General features: G+C 40.5%; 1 protein-coding gene across 4 annotated transcripts in view; it reads right to left on the bottom strand.

The window, feature by feature from the left end:
- The window catches only part of STK32B (serine/threonine kinase 32B), a 251940-nt gene that overhangs the window by 72538 nt on the left and 161519 nt on the right, over positions 1-17883 (bottom strand). For all 4 annotated transcript variants that reach the window (XM_048848884.2, XM_048848883.2, XM_048848886.2 and 1 more), the window contains one exon: positions 2000-2037. In XM_048848884.2, the coding sequence (XP_048704841.2) occupies positions 2000-2037 (38 nt within the window). The remainder of the gene's footprint in view (positions 1-1999; positions 2038-17883) is intronic.

Raw genomic sequence — 17883 nt, 5'->3', positions numbered from 1 at the left:
AACAGCAGCTAATGGAATGGAAAGAGTGTTTTCATCATATGAGACTATAACATCTATTTTTCCCCAAATACAGAACAGAAGTATTTATGAACACTTCTGCCTTTTCTGCATTATTACTGTTAATTCTACCATTTACATCTAATAATATAGACCAATGCTATTGTCAGGATACTTTCTGTTCCTAATATACTTAAAAAACTCATTCTTATTGTCCTTATCTCTGCTAGCCATAGATTTCTCCTTGTATCCCTTTGCTTCCCTGATCAATTTTCTACAATTATTAGCTTCTGATTTATACTCATTATTATCTACTTCCCTTTATTGCCATTTGGTATATTTATTTGTTATAGTTGCCTTTACTTCCCCTCTAAACCTGGTCAGTTTTTAAACCAATATGCCATCTTCCCCAGTTGTGGCTTTTGGGCATCCCATGAAGTGTTCTTAAACAATTCCCAATTATCATTCACATTCTTCCGATTAAATTCTTCCTCTCAGCTGATGTGGCTCGTAATTGTTTTCAGCTCTGTGAAACTGGCCCTTTCAGGTGCATCAATAAAGAAATTCTAAATAGAAACAAATCTGAGTAGAAATTTTAAAAGTTAAATTCCTTTGCAAAAAAGTTGCCAGCTTCTGTAATCAACATGTTAAAAATAAAAATATAAATAAATGTCCATGGCACAATATGTATCTTTAAGAAGCTTAAGTTTATGCCTCAAAAGTGGCATATGGACTGTCAGGCCCGCTGACAGCAATTCCGGGCCCCAGGTCAGAACAGTCAGTAGGCCCCTAGCCCGTGCAGACCCGGTCCGCCTGATATTTGAGCGGTGTTGCACCTGTGCTGGCTGGTGCCCAGTGAGCTGCCAGCTGCGCTGCTGGGCGCCCTCTTCCGGCACAGCCAGGACTTACACATGCTCACTCGGCTGCCTTCGCCGGCGGTACCATCCCACGTGCGCCTAGGAGCCTTGCCATAGGCGACTAGTGGAAGGGACACAAAGGGGGGCACTAGCTAAGGGGGGGAACACGTGACACCTCCATGTGACCTCTCCCACATGACCTTCCACCTGACTCCTCCCCTCTCCACCACACCCCATATCCAGCCCGGGGCCCCTGTCACCTTCTCCCCATCCCACGTTACCTGGGAGGGAGGCTCTGTCCTCCTGCTGTGCCGGCCTGGCTCCTCGCCTGACAGCCAGGCTCCGGAGCCACTCCTGGATGCTGTCCAGTGCAGCACAGCAGCTGCTGGGAGAGCGCCTGGCTGCAGCAGCAGCAGGCCGCTCCCCAGGCTCAGCTTCTGGTGACAGTGGCTGAGTGAGCCGGAGCCCCCATACCCTCTCCAGCATGCTCAGAGTTGGCTCCTGTCCCCGGACATGAGGACTAAAACTTCCTTATATTTTTAAACTAAAGTAGAGATTTCCACATAATTACAGAATTTCAGGAACTGCGGTTTTAAAAATAAACAAACCCAGAACATTAAGTGTCGTCAGATTTGCAATCAAAAGACTTGAGAAGACTGGAAATAGAAGCAGATGAGATTGCCATTTTGAATGGCCTGCCAGTCTCATACCAGAAATTGCTAACGCACAAATCCAAGCTGTATGTGAGTTTATAACACATAGTCGTCCCAGTTACTTATCAAAGCTCGAACATCCAGCCTGTGTCTTCTATACAATGAGAGAGAAATGCTGCAAAACTGAAGATCTAATTTGTATGACAATAGGTAACGCTACAATCTTCGTAGAATGACATATGGGAAAGAATACATGAGGGAATATGTGAATGTTAATTGTTTGGGTGGAGTCCACCCACATGGCTGAAGAGCACTCTACTTGGAGCCTATCAAGACAGCTGACAAACCTGACAGACAAGTTGCTGCAGAGAAAGACCAGACTTGGCACATGAACCCAGTCTCTCAGATAAACTCACGCAGCACTCATCACAGAGCCACTGGGACAGCCCATGACATTAAAATGTTGGGAATAAAATAACGGTAGGAACTCACCGTGCTCATCCAGCAGTATGTTGTCAGGTTTGATATCTCTGTAAAATAAGAAACGGAAGTGCATTATATACAGTACTGAACAGACGTGTGCAAATTCAGAAGTGTTTCTCTTCTGTGCAGGAGAGCTGGGTCAGTAAAACTATTACACTTCCGAAGGAAACCACACATTACCCAAAGGCAAACGATTCTATTGATGTCCTTTTACTGACCTGAGAAAATGTGCATGGTGAGCAGATTCAGTTCGCTTCCATTCGACATGGCTTTATATCCACATGGCTAGCACCGAAACAGGTAGCTTTTAGAGATCACATGAATTATTCCTTGTAACAGGGGACAGGGAGAGGGGCCAATTTGCAGCTGGAGGTGCCTGTTTGTCTTGGGGAGTCTTTGTTTGATAGACCTGAGCAAGGAGGACATGGACAGGGCACTAACAGGGGACATGGATGACCCCTCCACCCGTCCCACTCTCCACTAATCTCCCATGTCCCCCCACATTGCCACACAGTCCTGCTAACCACCCCTTGCCACCACTCCCCAGAACTCCTCACATGGCCACCTACTCCATGGAGCAGTAGGTGAGTGGGGATTTGGGTGTTATTAAGGGGGGCACGGTTGTGTGTGCGGAATCCTGGGATGAAAGGGACTGTGACAGTGCTGGGGGGCAGGGTCCCAGTGGCTCTGCACCAAGGCATTGGCACTTGCAAGGCTCCCCTAAACTGCTGCCTCCGGTTTGGAGGGCATGGAAACAGCATGGCCATGGTCTGGAGTCTTAATATGCTGATGCCCACGCAGAAAGATGCTAAACTCCCCATCATCCCACCTTGAAGTCAAGATGCCTTGGACTGAAGTTTCTATTAATCTCATGAAAGCAGCCATTACAAACTCTCAAACTGAGCAGGAGAACTTATCTATAATTTATGAACTAGTTTTACTTGATAAATAATAAAAACCTTGATACATGAGTTTCCATTTACCCAAGGGACAACTTGATTACTCCAAGTTAAATACTTATCAGGAAATATAAACTGGATTATAACAAGCCTGTAAATGACTTTAAAATATGCTAATGTGTACTTAGATTTCACTAATAAGTTTCAACCTAGGTGCCTAGAAATAAATTGAGTCAATAAGTGGTTAAAAGTGGTGAAACTGGAAAATTTGTTACACTAGTTCAGAACACTACTTTTTAAATGAAACTGTACACAGCAAAAAGACAGTGGCAGCAATTATACCCTAGAAATTTTCACATAACATGATTTGTAATATCATGCAAAATTGACAGCTTTTCAGACAAGAGAAAGAAGCTTGATGGCTGAGTTAAGAGTTATAAGATATAAAGTTTTAATTGCTTTAACATTTGGTAAGAATCCTAGAACTCATAAGTAAATTAAAACTATGACTGCAAGTTAGCTGTGGTAGTAACAATGGTGAATTTCAGGAAAAATCAGAAATAGCTTTGAAACATTCAGTGCATACTTGGGGATAATGTGCATGTGTAAAAGGTCCGGCTGTAAATTACTGTCTGGAAAGGCCATTTAGAATTTATATTTCCAAGTTTCTAACTTTAGACTTGTTTTTGATTGAACTGTCACAATCAACTCCATAAAATTTTGTTTTGTATAACTCGATTGGCAAATCAGTAAAAACCTGTTTTAAGGATCTATAGTTTCAATGAAATCAAATATACCCAATGGAGTCCCATCTATGAATGCAAGGCATGCACTGCATGCCTGACCTGCTGTGTATTGTCCAACTTTCACCAGTGGACCAAATCTGATTTGCTGGATGATTCTGTCCAGCCCATGAGGACACCATTTTGTAGAACAAATCTCCGCACAGCGTGACCTCACATGCAGTGTATGTGCGAGTTCGTGCTGCACGGAGGATGCCATTTTGGACCACCCACGGTATACAAGTGAGCTGGTGTGTGCCTTAGTAAAATTGTCACAGCACGCCATTGGATATACCCATTAGTATCAAAATTGCCTCCCCAGAATGGTACACAATCTGAATAAATTTACCACTTTGTGACTTCTAGATAAACTTAAGCCTCCTGGGGCAGATCCTCAACTGTTGTAAATTGTCATAGCTTTGGTGATTTCAGTGAACATACAACAATGTACACAGACTGAGGATCTGTTTCTTCAGGTAATTTACTTAAACTTTGTCTCTGCTGTCACACAACCATTTTTATATTACTTTTTCTAATTTATTATTCATCCTCATATTTTGTTAATCAATATATATATACACATTAATTCTCAAGACTTGGCTTTAGTTTAAGATACCCAAAATTCAACAAATTCAAAAGAAACATGGAATAGGTAACTGATCAATTAACATTATTTAGACAGTATATGCCGTTATAATATTTACCCAAACATTCTCACAGTCTGCTATATTTTCATATTTAGAGCCTGATCCTGCACTTCTCAAGTGAGTAAAGATAGTTCTGCTTAGGTCTTTGCAGGCTACAGCCTTTTATTTAATAATGAAGCAGGGCTTAATAGCATTTGTGATATAATTTAAAAGATCTTAAGCTATATTTCTTGAAATGAGAAATCAGTTAAGGGCTTGATCCTGCTTCTATTGAGATAAATGGAAAAACTCAACATGGCTTCAGTGGGAGTAAGATTGGATCAGATTTTTATAAAGTTAATAAAATGGTAATTCTGCTTCATAATCTATGCTAGTTTTTCATGACAATGCAAAAAGGCACCCAAGAGTTTAGTTATCATAAACTCAATCCTTTTTAAATTTCAGATTTTGTGAATTTTAAGAATGAGATAAATATCAGAAATGGTTTATAAGCATTAAATACTTATTATGTAAACATAAAATATTACATTAAAAGAAATTGGATCTAGTCTGGCAAATCCAATGTTCACGCTGTATATTGCCTGACAACAGATGTGTTCTACTTGGTGAATGTATCTGTAATGTTCTGAAGCGGTCAAATGATAAAATTAGATCTATGCTAATCTACCTAAGACAAATTCAGTGAGTGGTTTACACATGATACCCACAGATCCACATATACTGTAGACAAGTGTTTTTCTCCACCTGGGGGAACTACTATAATTCCTGCTCCATTTATTTTGTTCTTTTGATTCGGAGGCAAGGCAGGGTGTGGCTACAGTTTAGGGGCAGGTTACCCTGGGTTATGTCTTATTCTGGAAAGCAAGCTCATCAGTCAAAACCTGAGGAACTGTGATACATACATACCACTGCTTTGTCTGGAAAGAAATGCATTTAAAGCAAGTACAAGTCAGGAGCTAGCCAAAACCACTAGAAAAACATGCAGTTATTGTTATTGGGTATTCAGTACCTGGAACATTTACCTCCAACAGACCAAAGTGAACCAGTCTCTTGAAAAATAAATGGCCTGGTCAAAAATATCTAAATGTATGAATAAAGCATAGTGCAAAGCATGAAAATGTTCAAAAGTGAGACAAGCCATTTGATTAGGCAGCATCAATTCGGACATGTTAATTTATATGAAAAATCTATTTGTTATGATAGAAAGTATTTTGGATCTTAGCATGCATCTTCAAATAGCAGTATGTGAAATTGCGTGCATTAACTTCAAGGTTTTTTGTCTATTATGAATATCCATACAAATGAACTGAAGCCATCAAATCAGGATCCAGAACCCCTGATTCAAGCTCACAATAGAAATTCCATTACACCTGCAAAAAGCACACTAAGACAGACATTGAACTGTGCCTATTCCTTGTGCTGCTTTCAAACCATTTGCTGTGTAGTGATTAGCAGTGCTACAGTATTCACCAGTTTCCATAAGAGGGGAAGTTCCTTCCATCTACCATCTTTGCTTAGTGTGAATTGATTATGAGTCAGCATGTCCTTGTAAGGAGCAGATTGATCCTAGCAGCTCAATTGTCATAATCATGTATAGGACAGAAAAAAGAGGTGTGTGTAAGCTTTTCTTGCTTACCATTGCCTGTAAAACCATTTCTGCCTCCCTTTGTTCTCGATATTAGAGTGTGTCAGACTGGTGCTGCCTACAGAATATAAATACAATTGAAATAGAAAATACCCCACCAAGATTCCAAATAAGAAATTAACTTCTGCTATGAAATCCAGAGCGAGTGGAATCCCCATTGTGAAGATGTTCACTGTGTAGAGACCATACCATGTTGCTCATAGTATACTGATCAAGCTCAGCCAAGGCACGATTCAAAGCCCACTGAAGCCAGTGGAATAGCTCAAGTTGACCTTGAGGGGCTTAGCTTCACGCCCTGAATGTCTCCACTGCTCTTTCCTTTCTCTTATCTTCTTTCTATGGCTCACGTTGGAGAGTGGGGTAGAAGCTGGCTTTTACACCAGGAAGTCAGCAGCTGACAGGAGCAGAACAATTGGATTTACAATCCAAAATCTAGAGCACTGGAAAGCATGCATTCAAATAAGCAAAGTTAAAATAACAACAACAACACATAGTGCATCTTAATTTCCTTTTTTTCCTGTTTGTGTGCAGTTTATTGTTGATGACCAAGAAACTTTTCTTCAGGAAATCAATCAGATGGTTTGAGCATGGTAAAGGTTGGCATGGTGGTCTGTGTGAAGCCTAGTTTTGAATCTCTGCCCTTGTCTCTTACTTATTGGCCTGGAAGGATGGCAAAGGCAGCATGCTGAACCAGTGAGGAGTGGGAAGGCTTAACCAGATGGAATGTTGTCTTTTCCCCTTTAAAAACATAAGAACAGCCATAGTGGGTCAGACCAAAGGTCCATTCCGCCCAGTATCCTGTCTTCTGACAATGGCCAATACCAGGTGCCCTGGAGTGAATGAACAGAATAGGTGATCATCAAGTGATCCATCCGCTGTTGCCCATTCCCAGCTTCTGGCAAAACTGAGGCTAGGGTTTTTAGCTGAAAGATGATTATGGCAGGAATCAAGGAAAATAGATAGATATAATGTACTTGGACTTCAACAAGTTTAAAGTCTCTCCCAGTAGGCTATGAAGGATACTAACTAGTCATAAAATGAGAGGCTACGTTCTGGTGTGGACTAGATTAACTGGCAGAAATAAAAGTAGGACTAAGTGGCAAATCTTCAATGTACAAAGAAGATAATTGTGAAGTGCTCCAAAGACCTGTATTGGGGTTACCATTGCATAACTTCCTAACTGTCAGGGTGGTTAAGCACTGGAATAAATTGTCTAGGAAGGTCGTAGAATCTCCATCATCAGAGATTTTTAAGAGCAGGTTAGACAAACACCTGTCAGGGATGGTCTAGATAATACTTAATACTGCCATGAGTGCAGGGAACTGGACTAGATGACCTCTCGAGCCCTTCCAGTCCTATGATTCTATGATAATATTTATTAATGATCTGAACTGATAAGATTTCCAGATGATTTAATCTAGAGAGGACTGTGAGGAACTTCAGAAGGACCTAGCAAAGATTGGTGATTGGGCAATACAGTGGCAAATTGTAATGAGGGAAACTCACCTCTTGAATGCCTCCTGCTGGTGTGTGTGGTACTGCAGTCCTTTTCCTGCTCCTGGTGCCCCTGTAGGCTGTCAACCTTGCTTAGTGGGTCTTCAGTGGCTCAGCCTTTCAGCTGGGTCACACAATCAAAATGATCTCCTTCTGGGGTAGCAAACAGTCAGAAATAACCTGTCTATCTGCCCTCAACAGGGTCTTCAGCCCCAGCTCTGGGCCCTTTAAATTCAGCCTTTTGCTTGGGCTTCCAAAAGAACCTTTGTCCCCTTCTTGGGGCTTACAACACTTCACTAGTGGGGGAACCTGGAACTGCCCACTACTCCATGTTCCAACCCAGGGACCCTATACACAGCAGTCACGTACCGCTCACTTTGATTCGTTGCTGCTATTTCCCTGGCCCTTTTCTCAACTCATACCTCACCTCAGTGTTAAAGTCCTCAGGTCCTCTCTCAGTCAAATGCAGCCAGAACAAAACTCTGGCTATCCCTGAGGTTCCTTTGGCCAGACAGGAACACCCTTCCTTGCCCCTCTGGTCTCAGCCAGGAACTGAACTGCTGAGGCCCTGCAGCAACTCTTATCTGAGCCTGCTGGGCTTTGATTGGCCTCTCTAGGCAGGCCAGGAAGGCCCACCCTTTTTACTCCTTTTTTAGGGCAGGTGTAATAGGACCGTGAACTCTCCTGTAGGGAGCTGGAAAGACCAGGTACACCTTACAGAAGAAATTGAGAGTAGACAATTCAAGATAAAACACATTGGAAGGATCAGTTTGAACTACTCATACACATTAATGGTTTCTAAATGAATCATTCTAGAGAGAGACCTGGTGTCACTGTGTGCAGCTAAATGAAAATATCTGCTTATTTGCCTGCCATTATATAGTGAGCCAGGTTGCATTAAAAAAGGGATAATGAATAATATTGAAAAATTTTAATGCCATAATATAAATCAAATGGTATGATATAAATATAAATATGTATATTATAATATCTAATATTATATATAATAAATATAAATATAAATATAAATATGTAATAGTATGATACAAATATAAATCAAATGGTATGAGTTCATCTCATCCCCAAAAGGACATGAAAGAAATAGAGAAGGTCCAGAGAAGGGCAAAGCATATAGATCCATGGGAAGTACTTGCCCATGAGAAGACATTAAACAGACTAGGTCTATTTAATTTACACAAGAGATTTGTAAAAGGCAACATGATGGGGCAAATAAAATAATACATGGTACAGAGCAGGTCAATAGCGCACTCCTGTTTATTTTTATAATTCAAGGACACGGTGATACCAAATGGAATTGAAAGAAAACACATTTTATATACAAGGATGTAAACATTTTTGCACATTTTTAATTAACCTGTGAAACTCACTGCCACAAGACATAATTGAGACAAAGGCTCATTAAGATTAAGAAAAGGGTCAGACATTTCCACGAGTAATAGGAATATCAGCTAGAGTTCCATTAGCTAAGATAAATATAAGCACCTTAGGAAAGCACTTCTACAATCAGCACAGCTGCTGGCTCTTCTTAGTTTGTTGAAACCCATTACTAATAATGTTGTTATTCAGCCTGAGGGAACTGAAGAACTAACACTGGCCATCTGTTTTTTCCTGCTTTCATATTCCGCAGCAACCACGCAATTACCACAGTCTTGGTTGTTGCCATTTTCCACTTTGTTTGTAATTTCCTACTCATGCCATAATTTCCCTTCTACTTTGTCCAAGTACTTTTTTCTAGAGAACAGAATTATTTTAGGTGGTAGCTGTCCCTCGTCAACCTAAGCTATTTTCTGATATTCCTGGAGAAGATCTTCACACCTGCATTTACAAACAGTTCAGACTGTCCATTATCTCATGTTTAAGGATTGCCATCCCTTTCCTGGGCTCCAGCAAAAATCCAGGATATATTATTTTAATTTCCTGTCTGATGATCTCCCATTCTTTTCCCTGGACTTCCTCAAGATTTCCTCAATGATATTTCCAGTCTCCCAAGCTTTGGAATCTAGGTGATCCCCATAGAGATGTGTCGAAGCAAGTTCAAATTGTATCTGACAGATGTTTTACCGGCACATGTTACTATAGCATCAAATTCTAAAGACTTATACTATGATTATGTCAGCACTGCTAGCACAAACCTCGGTTTTTCTGGTGATTAGATATTAGCTTTGAATGGACAATGAAAGCCAGTGGTGGGATTCAGCTTTTCACTGATCTGGGGCAGACTTACAAAGCAAACTCCTGTGTACACAATATTATGAAACAAAGTCTTCGTCCTTATGAGTCATTTAGAATCACATCTTCAAAAATGGACTTTAATTTTAAGTGTCTCCATTATGGTTACCCAAGTTAAAGCTCTTACAAGCCTGACTTTCAAGGGCGATAAGCCCCTACTATTCCAACTAAAGACAATGGGAACTGTGGTTTCTCAGTATCTCTGGTTGTCTCAGGTTGGAAGCTCAAAACTGAAGGGCCTATAATTAAAGGCAAGTTTTGAAAATTTGGCTATAAGTTCCCAAGGCCACAGCTGGAGTCTGCAGAATTAGTCTGCAGAATTAGAATTCATGAATTCCTTATCTGTGGATGTGTATCCAAACCACTAGGCCACACTTCTAACAACAGCTTCCCTCTGGCAAGTTTCTTTTCTCAGGTCATTCTAGAATGCTGCTTTTGTTCAAAGGGCAAAGTCTAACATGCTAATAGGGAGACAGTATATGCTCTATGCAGACTCCCCCTGGAGGTCAGTCTGAGTATCCAGGCTTGGTTGGGTCTTGGTTGGTGAGTGGAAAGCAAAGGGAGAGGGCCCTTTCACCATACACCTGGCCAGAAGCACCTTCTGAATTGCTCCGTGAAACCTACTCTTGCCCAGTGATTGGAGTAGACTCTGCAGCCCTCTATGCAAACCCCTTGCAGCGAGGGGAAGGCAGGAGCCACTCAGTTATAGATTCCCATTGGCCTGCTCACACACTGCATCCTGTGCACTCAGAGCTGAGTTCCACACTGCACACAAGGTCCTTACCCTGCCTGCACAAGTCTATTGGTTCCAGTCCCCACACTCACCCAATGGAACTGCACTGGCTTGTTCCCAAGCAGCCTGTGCACTTGTAGAAGAGGGGGCTGGGTTTGCACCTAAAGAATAATCAAAAATAGTTTCATCAAAGGAATTTAGATTAAAAATTGAACTTTCATTTTGAAGATGATTTTTGGTATTCTTAGAGCAGATGATCGCTGCCTGTAACGTAATTGTTTGGCCTCCCACCCAACCCCCACTCCCAACTGCTAAAATTTACAAGCTTGTTATTTTAAATAGCAAGACACCATCTATGGAATTTTTGATGGATGAACTTTTCAGAATGGTTTTTCTCAAGCAGGCTCACTGTGTTTGTTCAGCTCCTACAGTGACCTGACACGAAGGACAGGTCTTCACTACCCGAAGTGATTGAGCTATCGGGGATTGATTTATCGCATCTCATCTAGACACGATAAGTCGATGCCCGAATGCGCTCCCTATCGACTCCGGAACTCCAGCTCATGAATGCTGGAAGCAGAGTCGACGGGGGAGCAGCAGCGGTCGACTCGCCGCCATCCTCACGGCCTTGTAAGTTGACCTAAGATACGTTATTCGCGTTGCTGAAGTTGCATATCTTAGGTTGACCTCCCCCCCCTCCACTGTAGACCAGAGCTATGTGGCCTTAAGCTTTACACAATAAGGGCCTGATCCAAAGCCCATTGAAGTTAATGGAAAGGCTCCTACTGGCTTTAGCAGGCATTGTTTCAGCCTAACCAAGCTCTAACTGGTATGTTCATGGCATACACACAGAACAGTTAGGGAAAAACATTAATACTCCTGCTGGAAGGCTGCAGCATAACACCTCTTTATTTCTTAAAATTCAGAATGATTAACACACAAGAACCCCAAAACAGAGAAAAACAAAAGCAGGCTGCTCCCTCAATCAAAGATTCACAATTCATCCCACATTACTCTAGGGTAGCTGCCTGCTGCTAGGCTTCCTCAGAGAGCCACCAGCTGGCGAGCTATTAGAATTTAAAATCATAGATCACAATTTTAACACAATTTTCAATAAACAACAGTAGCTATTTTTTTTTTAGTGCTGACATGTAATTAATGAAAATAAACCCATGCTGCTAATTTAGCAAATGTGTCATATGGGACCAACAGAGAAAAATCAGGACAGAATTCACTGTACATTAAAAGTACAGTCAAATCTCTATTTTCTTAGTTATACAGCTAATCGCTTATATTAATATTTTCCTTTTTCAGCAGAAGTAGTCCATGGAAGTAATTCTTATTATGTCACTTAAGAGAAAGACAGGTACAAAATGAAAGAGAAACAACGCTTCAACAACCTTTTAATCTGTAAGGTGCCTCACAATCTTTTTGTCAGAACCTATATGTTTCCAGTTTGTTAAAATATTCCCCATAGCAATGGCCAATCATGTGCACAAATTGTAGTCTAGGATATGGAGAACACTGTACAAAGAGCAGCTGTCTGGAATGAATAATAGTACAAGATGATGTCTGGAAGTTAGCTGCTACCATTAAAAAAACAAAAGCACAGGTAAAAAAAATAAATTATGGATGATAAATTCAAGCCATGCAAGGACAATTCAAATAACCTGATCCCCTGGTGAGTATCTGAGCAATTCAAAAAATAAATTATTCCAGATTAGTTCTTCTCTACCAGTTTGATGCAGCACACAAAATACCTGACTAGATCTTTTTAATATTTTACACTCAGTTACACCAAAGATATATTGCACATTCACCTGCCATAGCATAAAGGGCTACTTTGATGTGTGTAGTTCAGGACAAGTTTAATAAAGATTAATATTACCTGTGTGACATTTCTTAACAATCATAAAATAATAGCAATGAGTTGGGAAATGGAAGTTCCAGCTAGAGAACATTCAGTTCACATGAGATTTACCATTACCTGAGAGCACTGAGGTAATCCCCACCAGGTGGGGAACTATGGGGTGGTGTTAAACTGGTTTCTACTGACTTCAGAAAGGACTACGAATGGGTTTTGATGTTCACATTTGGGTTCAGGGGCTTGGCACTGTGCTTTGCTTGTATTTGGTATAGATATTCAGAAATAACAGGATTTTAAAATCACACATCCGAGGAAAGCAGATTACAAAATGCAGTGTGGGTCTGACATTCTATATCTGGTAAAGCCTGAGATGTGGTATACATCACTATTCACAGGCTATACTAAAGCTAAGACAGGACTTTAGCCGGATGGTATTGTCTCTGGATGGGAAGCACAGTAAGGGCCCAGTGGTGATGAGTGAACTCAGCTGTATTGAGAAAGCATTGCACTGCCAGGGTTCCATCCCCAGCACGGATCTGCCTGTAGAACACACTACAGTGAAAACTACTATGTTCCTTTCCTGTGCACCCGGTAGTTCAATCACCTTTTTCTCACTCCTGCCCCCCACAACATTCTTCCCAGCAACTAGAACTGCCCAATGGCATTAATCAAGCAGCACAGCAAAAGTATTAAATAAAAAGTGCTACAGCCCACACCCTAGACAGCAAGTGTGAAAAATCAGGCCGGGGGGTGGGGTGGGGTGGGGTGGAGAATGGGTTATAGGAGCCTATATAAGAAAAAGACCCAAAAATCAGGACTGTCCCTATAAAATTGGGACATCTTGTCACCCTACCACACCCTATCTGAGTGGAAATCGCCACCACTGCAGCCCAACCAGATCTCTGACTGGCAGTCCGTGTTCCCACTATATTAATCCTGCTCATTACTGACTGCCAAAGGCTGTCCCTCCATAACTAAATCCTTCAGAGCCATCAATTTCTGTATTAATTAAAAGGAGTACTTGTGGCACCTTAGAGACTAGCTCACGAAAGCTTATGCTCAAATAAATTGGTTAGTCTCTAAGGTGCCACAAGTACTCCTTTTCTTTTTGTGAATACAGACTAACACGGCTGTTACTCTGAAACTGTATTAATTAATGGTATGATAGGATGATGTGTCCCTTTAAGGCCACCATAGTGTTGAATCCTGATAACTTCAGCAGAGCTGGAAATGATGTGTCCCTTTAAGGCTACCATTGCTAGATCTTTGTCTGCAAAGAAAGAGCTTTTACTTGTATGGGGCTGGGTGTATGTGAGTATGTATCTGGTTGTACTTCCACAAGATAATCCGTGTGGTACCCAAATAAACTTAATATTTAGGTTCTGAAACAGACTTTAAAACAGGAGGAAACAAAGGGAGAAGTTGGTAATCCAATCCCTGGTACCTTTATGGATTAGTTCCGATGTAGGTCTATTTTAATTATATCGACAACCAGAGGCAAGTGCTACAGATGATTAACTGTAGGATAGCCTTCTGATGAACTGAGCTATTTATCCTGCAGAACATGTTTTTAAAATATTTTTCTCTCCAATGAGCTGAAAATCCTAGCACAGTTGATATCCATTAATTCTGCTTGAATTTTTTTTTAAAAGGACTATTTTGCACCATGGTATCCACACATAAGTTTATCATTTAAGACGCAAAGGATGCAAGAACTTGCTTAATCAACCTAGCCACTTCCAGCTGCATTGTCTAGAGGCCGTTATGCACAAAGAGTTTGAAATAACTTACAGTGTCTCATTCTAATCCAAAATGTCAAAAAGCCTAACATTAATTGGGGCCGAATTTGGCCCAATGAAATTTATTTAAGTTTTATACAGCTCTCCCCTCTCCGCCTCCCCTGAAAAATTTACATTTCAGACCTAAAATAATGGAAAGCATCTCTTCAGAGTGACTCTGAGCTAGAATGGTAGTTTCAGAGCCATTTAAGGGAGAAATACTTTCAGAAACAAGCTTTTTATGTGAACTTTCCAGACTCTGTTCAGTTACTTGAGTGAAACATGTTGTACACCATAGAAAAGTGTATTGTACTGTATTATATATTTGGACAGATATCAGTGGTAGTAAAAAAGATTAAACTTTTTTTTCCTCCTATAAGAACTTTGGACCAATAAACATTGCAAATCCACAGATGGTCTCTTTCAACCATCGTATATTATTCATTTTATATTGTTCAAATCTTGAGGCAAATTTGGCAAAATTGAGGCAAATTTTCCATTCTTAAGTCTGGACATGAATGGACATTTTATCTTAATGAAAAGTGAATAAAGATTTCAGGATGTGGAACATTTCTGAATAAATATCATACACTATAGCCAAAAGTCTATAGATTTTACTCTAGATCCTGAATAAAATCTTAGTGTCACACTTTAGAAATGCATAAAACCATAAGTATTTTATGATGGTATTGTTCCACAAGTCACTCGTGCAAAGATCTATTTATCTTTGTTAGGGCTAGAGATTTTCCTCCCATTTATAGCATTTGGCATCTTTGTAGTAACTACTCCTTAGGCTCTAGTGTAAAATGCAAAGCCATTATTACTCCATATTAATTAGCTGATAGGAAGTGCTCATGAGACACTTTGGTCAGACTGCATTGCTCCATCCGTGTTCACTATGAGACACTTTGGTCAGACTTCCATTGCCCCATCCGTGTTCACTCACATGTCTGATCGCTTTCTATGTAATGTATCGCCTGAGCAAGAGGACCATTTCTGATGCACATACATAATGTAACTGTACTGAAGTTATCACAAAATGGTGAAGTAGTCTTTATGAGTCTGTTTAAGGATTCTGAAGTGCTGTAACTTTCCTTTTGTTTTTCTTTAAGGCTCTTCTTTTAAAAACAAATGAACAAACCAGAACACATCAGGCCTGAAGTCCAAAATATCTATGATCACACTCTTTCTAAATGACCAGTGAGTGTACTACAGATCATGACAACATTTGTGCACTACATTTGGCCTTGTCTACTCTGAATTATTTTGGGAAATCACCCACCATGGCACTATAAAAGCAACATGTGAACACTGGACAGGGGACTGGCATTTTTAGCATGGTAATCTGAGCAAAGTTAGTAGTAAGGATGCTGATACTCCATCAACACTACAGTTAACATGCTGCTACCTCCAGTACAGCTGGTACCAGTGATAATGGAAAGATGGGAGATTTCCATTGACTTCAATGAGCTTTGGAGCTGGCCCTTCTGTGGGCTTAATGCAACCCCACTTCATGAAACCCTCATCTTTGTCCAGATAGGAACCAATTTTCAAGCTCCCTTACTTTTACAAAATGGAACTCAGCTCAAAAGCACCCCCTAAAACTCACACCAATGTACAAATATCCTAACTGGAACAAATTCAAACAAATGTTTTTAGCAATTTCTCATCTTTATTTGGGAAAATGTGGACTAGTCAAATACTTTCAATTCTCTACTTTCATCAATAGGTGGCAGTAGTGATATCTATATTTGTAAAGTATAGATGTGAGGTGGTCACCCTTAAAAACTTATTGATTTTGCCTTAGAGAAACAGATAAACTTATTTCATTACAAACAATGGCCATTTTTAAAGGGTGACCACTGTACTTGGTCTTTCCCACAAGTAAAGACTGGCACTATTCTGTTAGTCTTCACTGGGCTTGTACTTTTACAGCTGCTGAATTTACTTACATAGATTCTAGCACAGTATTAAAACCTGACTAATACAGAGATTCCGTCATTGCATTGTATTTCAATCATATTTGCTTGCAGATCCAATATGATTTTATTGCAGATTTGATTAAACTTTGCATCATAGCAGTGAAAACAGATACAGATTGCAATACAACATGACACCAGCCCCATGAAAGTTTTCTAATGCTACATGGGCTTGATCTAGAAAAGAGGTGAGCACAACCACAGGGTACTGCTGAGCACAGTCAGCTCCCATTGTGTTCAGTGGGAGTTGAGGGTGCTCACTGCTCAGGGGGAGTTCTCAACACCTCTCAGGAAGGCACTGTGAAGGTTCCAACACTGCTAGTACTAATAAGCTGACCAAACAATGGAAGACTGAACCCTCCATTATGGGCTGAAAGGCTCTGTGAGGAGGAGTTCCCTAGAGTTCACTCTGATTGTTGTGTTAGACATTTTGGTTACAGACAGGATCTACAAAGCAGGTGTACAAAATCAGGCAACTATTATGTATCAAGATTTTTAAGACCATAAGAACAGCCATAGTGGGTCAGACCAATGGTCCATCTAGCCCAGTATCCTGTCTTCTGACAGTGCCCAATGCCAGGTGCTTCAGAGAGAATGACCAGAACAGGTCATCATCAAGTGATCTGTCCCCTGTGCCCATTCCCAGCTTCTGGCAAACAGAGACTAGGGACACTTCAGAGCATGGTTTTGCATCCCTGACCATCCTGGCTATTAGCCATTGATAGACCTATCCTCCATGAACTTATCTAGTCCTTTTTTGCATCCTGTTATAGATTTGCAAAAGCAACTATGAATGCCTCCATTTTTGACTGCCCAACTCAAGACATCTTAAGTTGCCTAATTTTCATAAAGCACTGTGTTACACCCAATGAGAAGCAGGGCCCTTTATGCTTTCTCAGGTTGGGCTCCCAAAAACGGGAGTGACCCAAAGCTTCTAGTCATTTTAGAAAACCTTGGCCATTCTCTAAGAAACACTTTCTATGGAGCATTAATGCATGCTGCACTTAATACTGAATGCAAAATATAAATGAATGCAAAGATGAGATTTTTACCACCACAAAAGTTGGGACACTTACTGATAGATCCCACGGTCACTATAATACTGCTTCCTTGTACATGTACATTCCAAAGGAATCTTAGTTTACAGAATGGCACTCTTTTTAGAAGATTTATGCTGGTCCCTAGCAGAGTATGCCTTATGTTAATTCCTGCAATGCATAATTCATCATTACAATAAATGGTGACTGATCAGCCACTTTAGCTAGGTTGTAACCATCAGGCATGATATGTCTGGTTCATCCTAACAGATTTCAGTTATGCCCACTAGGTTATAATCAGACTGGAAAAATTTTTTTAAACTTTTCTTTTTTAAAAAATCTGTGCATGGAAGAAAACTGCAGGGATTTTCCCCAATGTTGGAGAGATTTTCTATGGTTTTATTGGAGAACTTTTTACAGTTTTTGAAGAGAATTTTGAAATGCATTACAATGGCCTCTCAAATACTGATATAATCACAGTTGATAGCGCCGTAATCTTTTCAGCTTCCTAGCTTCAAGTGTTTCTAGGACGTTCAACATGTGTGAGTACAGATTCGTACTCCTTGAGTGAATCACCTTTCAAGAACACATATAGTCTCTAATAACCATAGGAAACATAGCTCACTGGAACCATAGGAAACATAGCTCACTGGAACCAGATGGTAGGTTGGCATTGGAGAATACAGCAGCTGATACGGCAGAAAAGAATACCTTTGTCAGATGAGAGTTGCTTCTGACATCAGAGCTCATGTAGTATCTCTGAAGACTAAGAATAAAGTTGC

The sequence above is a fragment of the Caretta caretta genome, chromosome 4, assembly GCF_965140235.1.
Source record: "Caretta caretta isolate rCarCar2 chromosome 4, rCarCar1.hap1, whole genome shotgun sequence".
Classification (NCBI taxonomy): Eukaryota; Metazoa; Chordata; order Testudines; family Cheloniidae; genus Caretta; species Caretta caretta.
The sequence above is the reverse complement of the archived record's forward strand: the minus strand, read 5'-3'. Positions and strand labels throughout refer to the sequence as shown.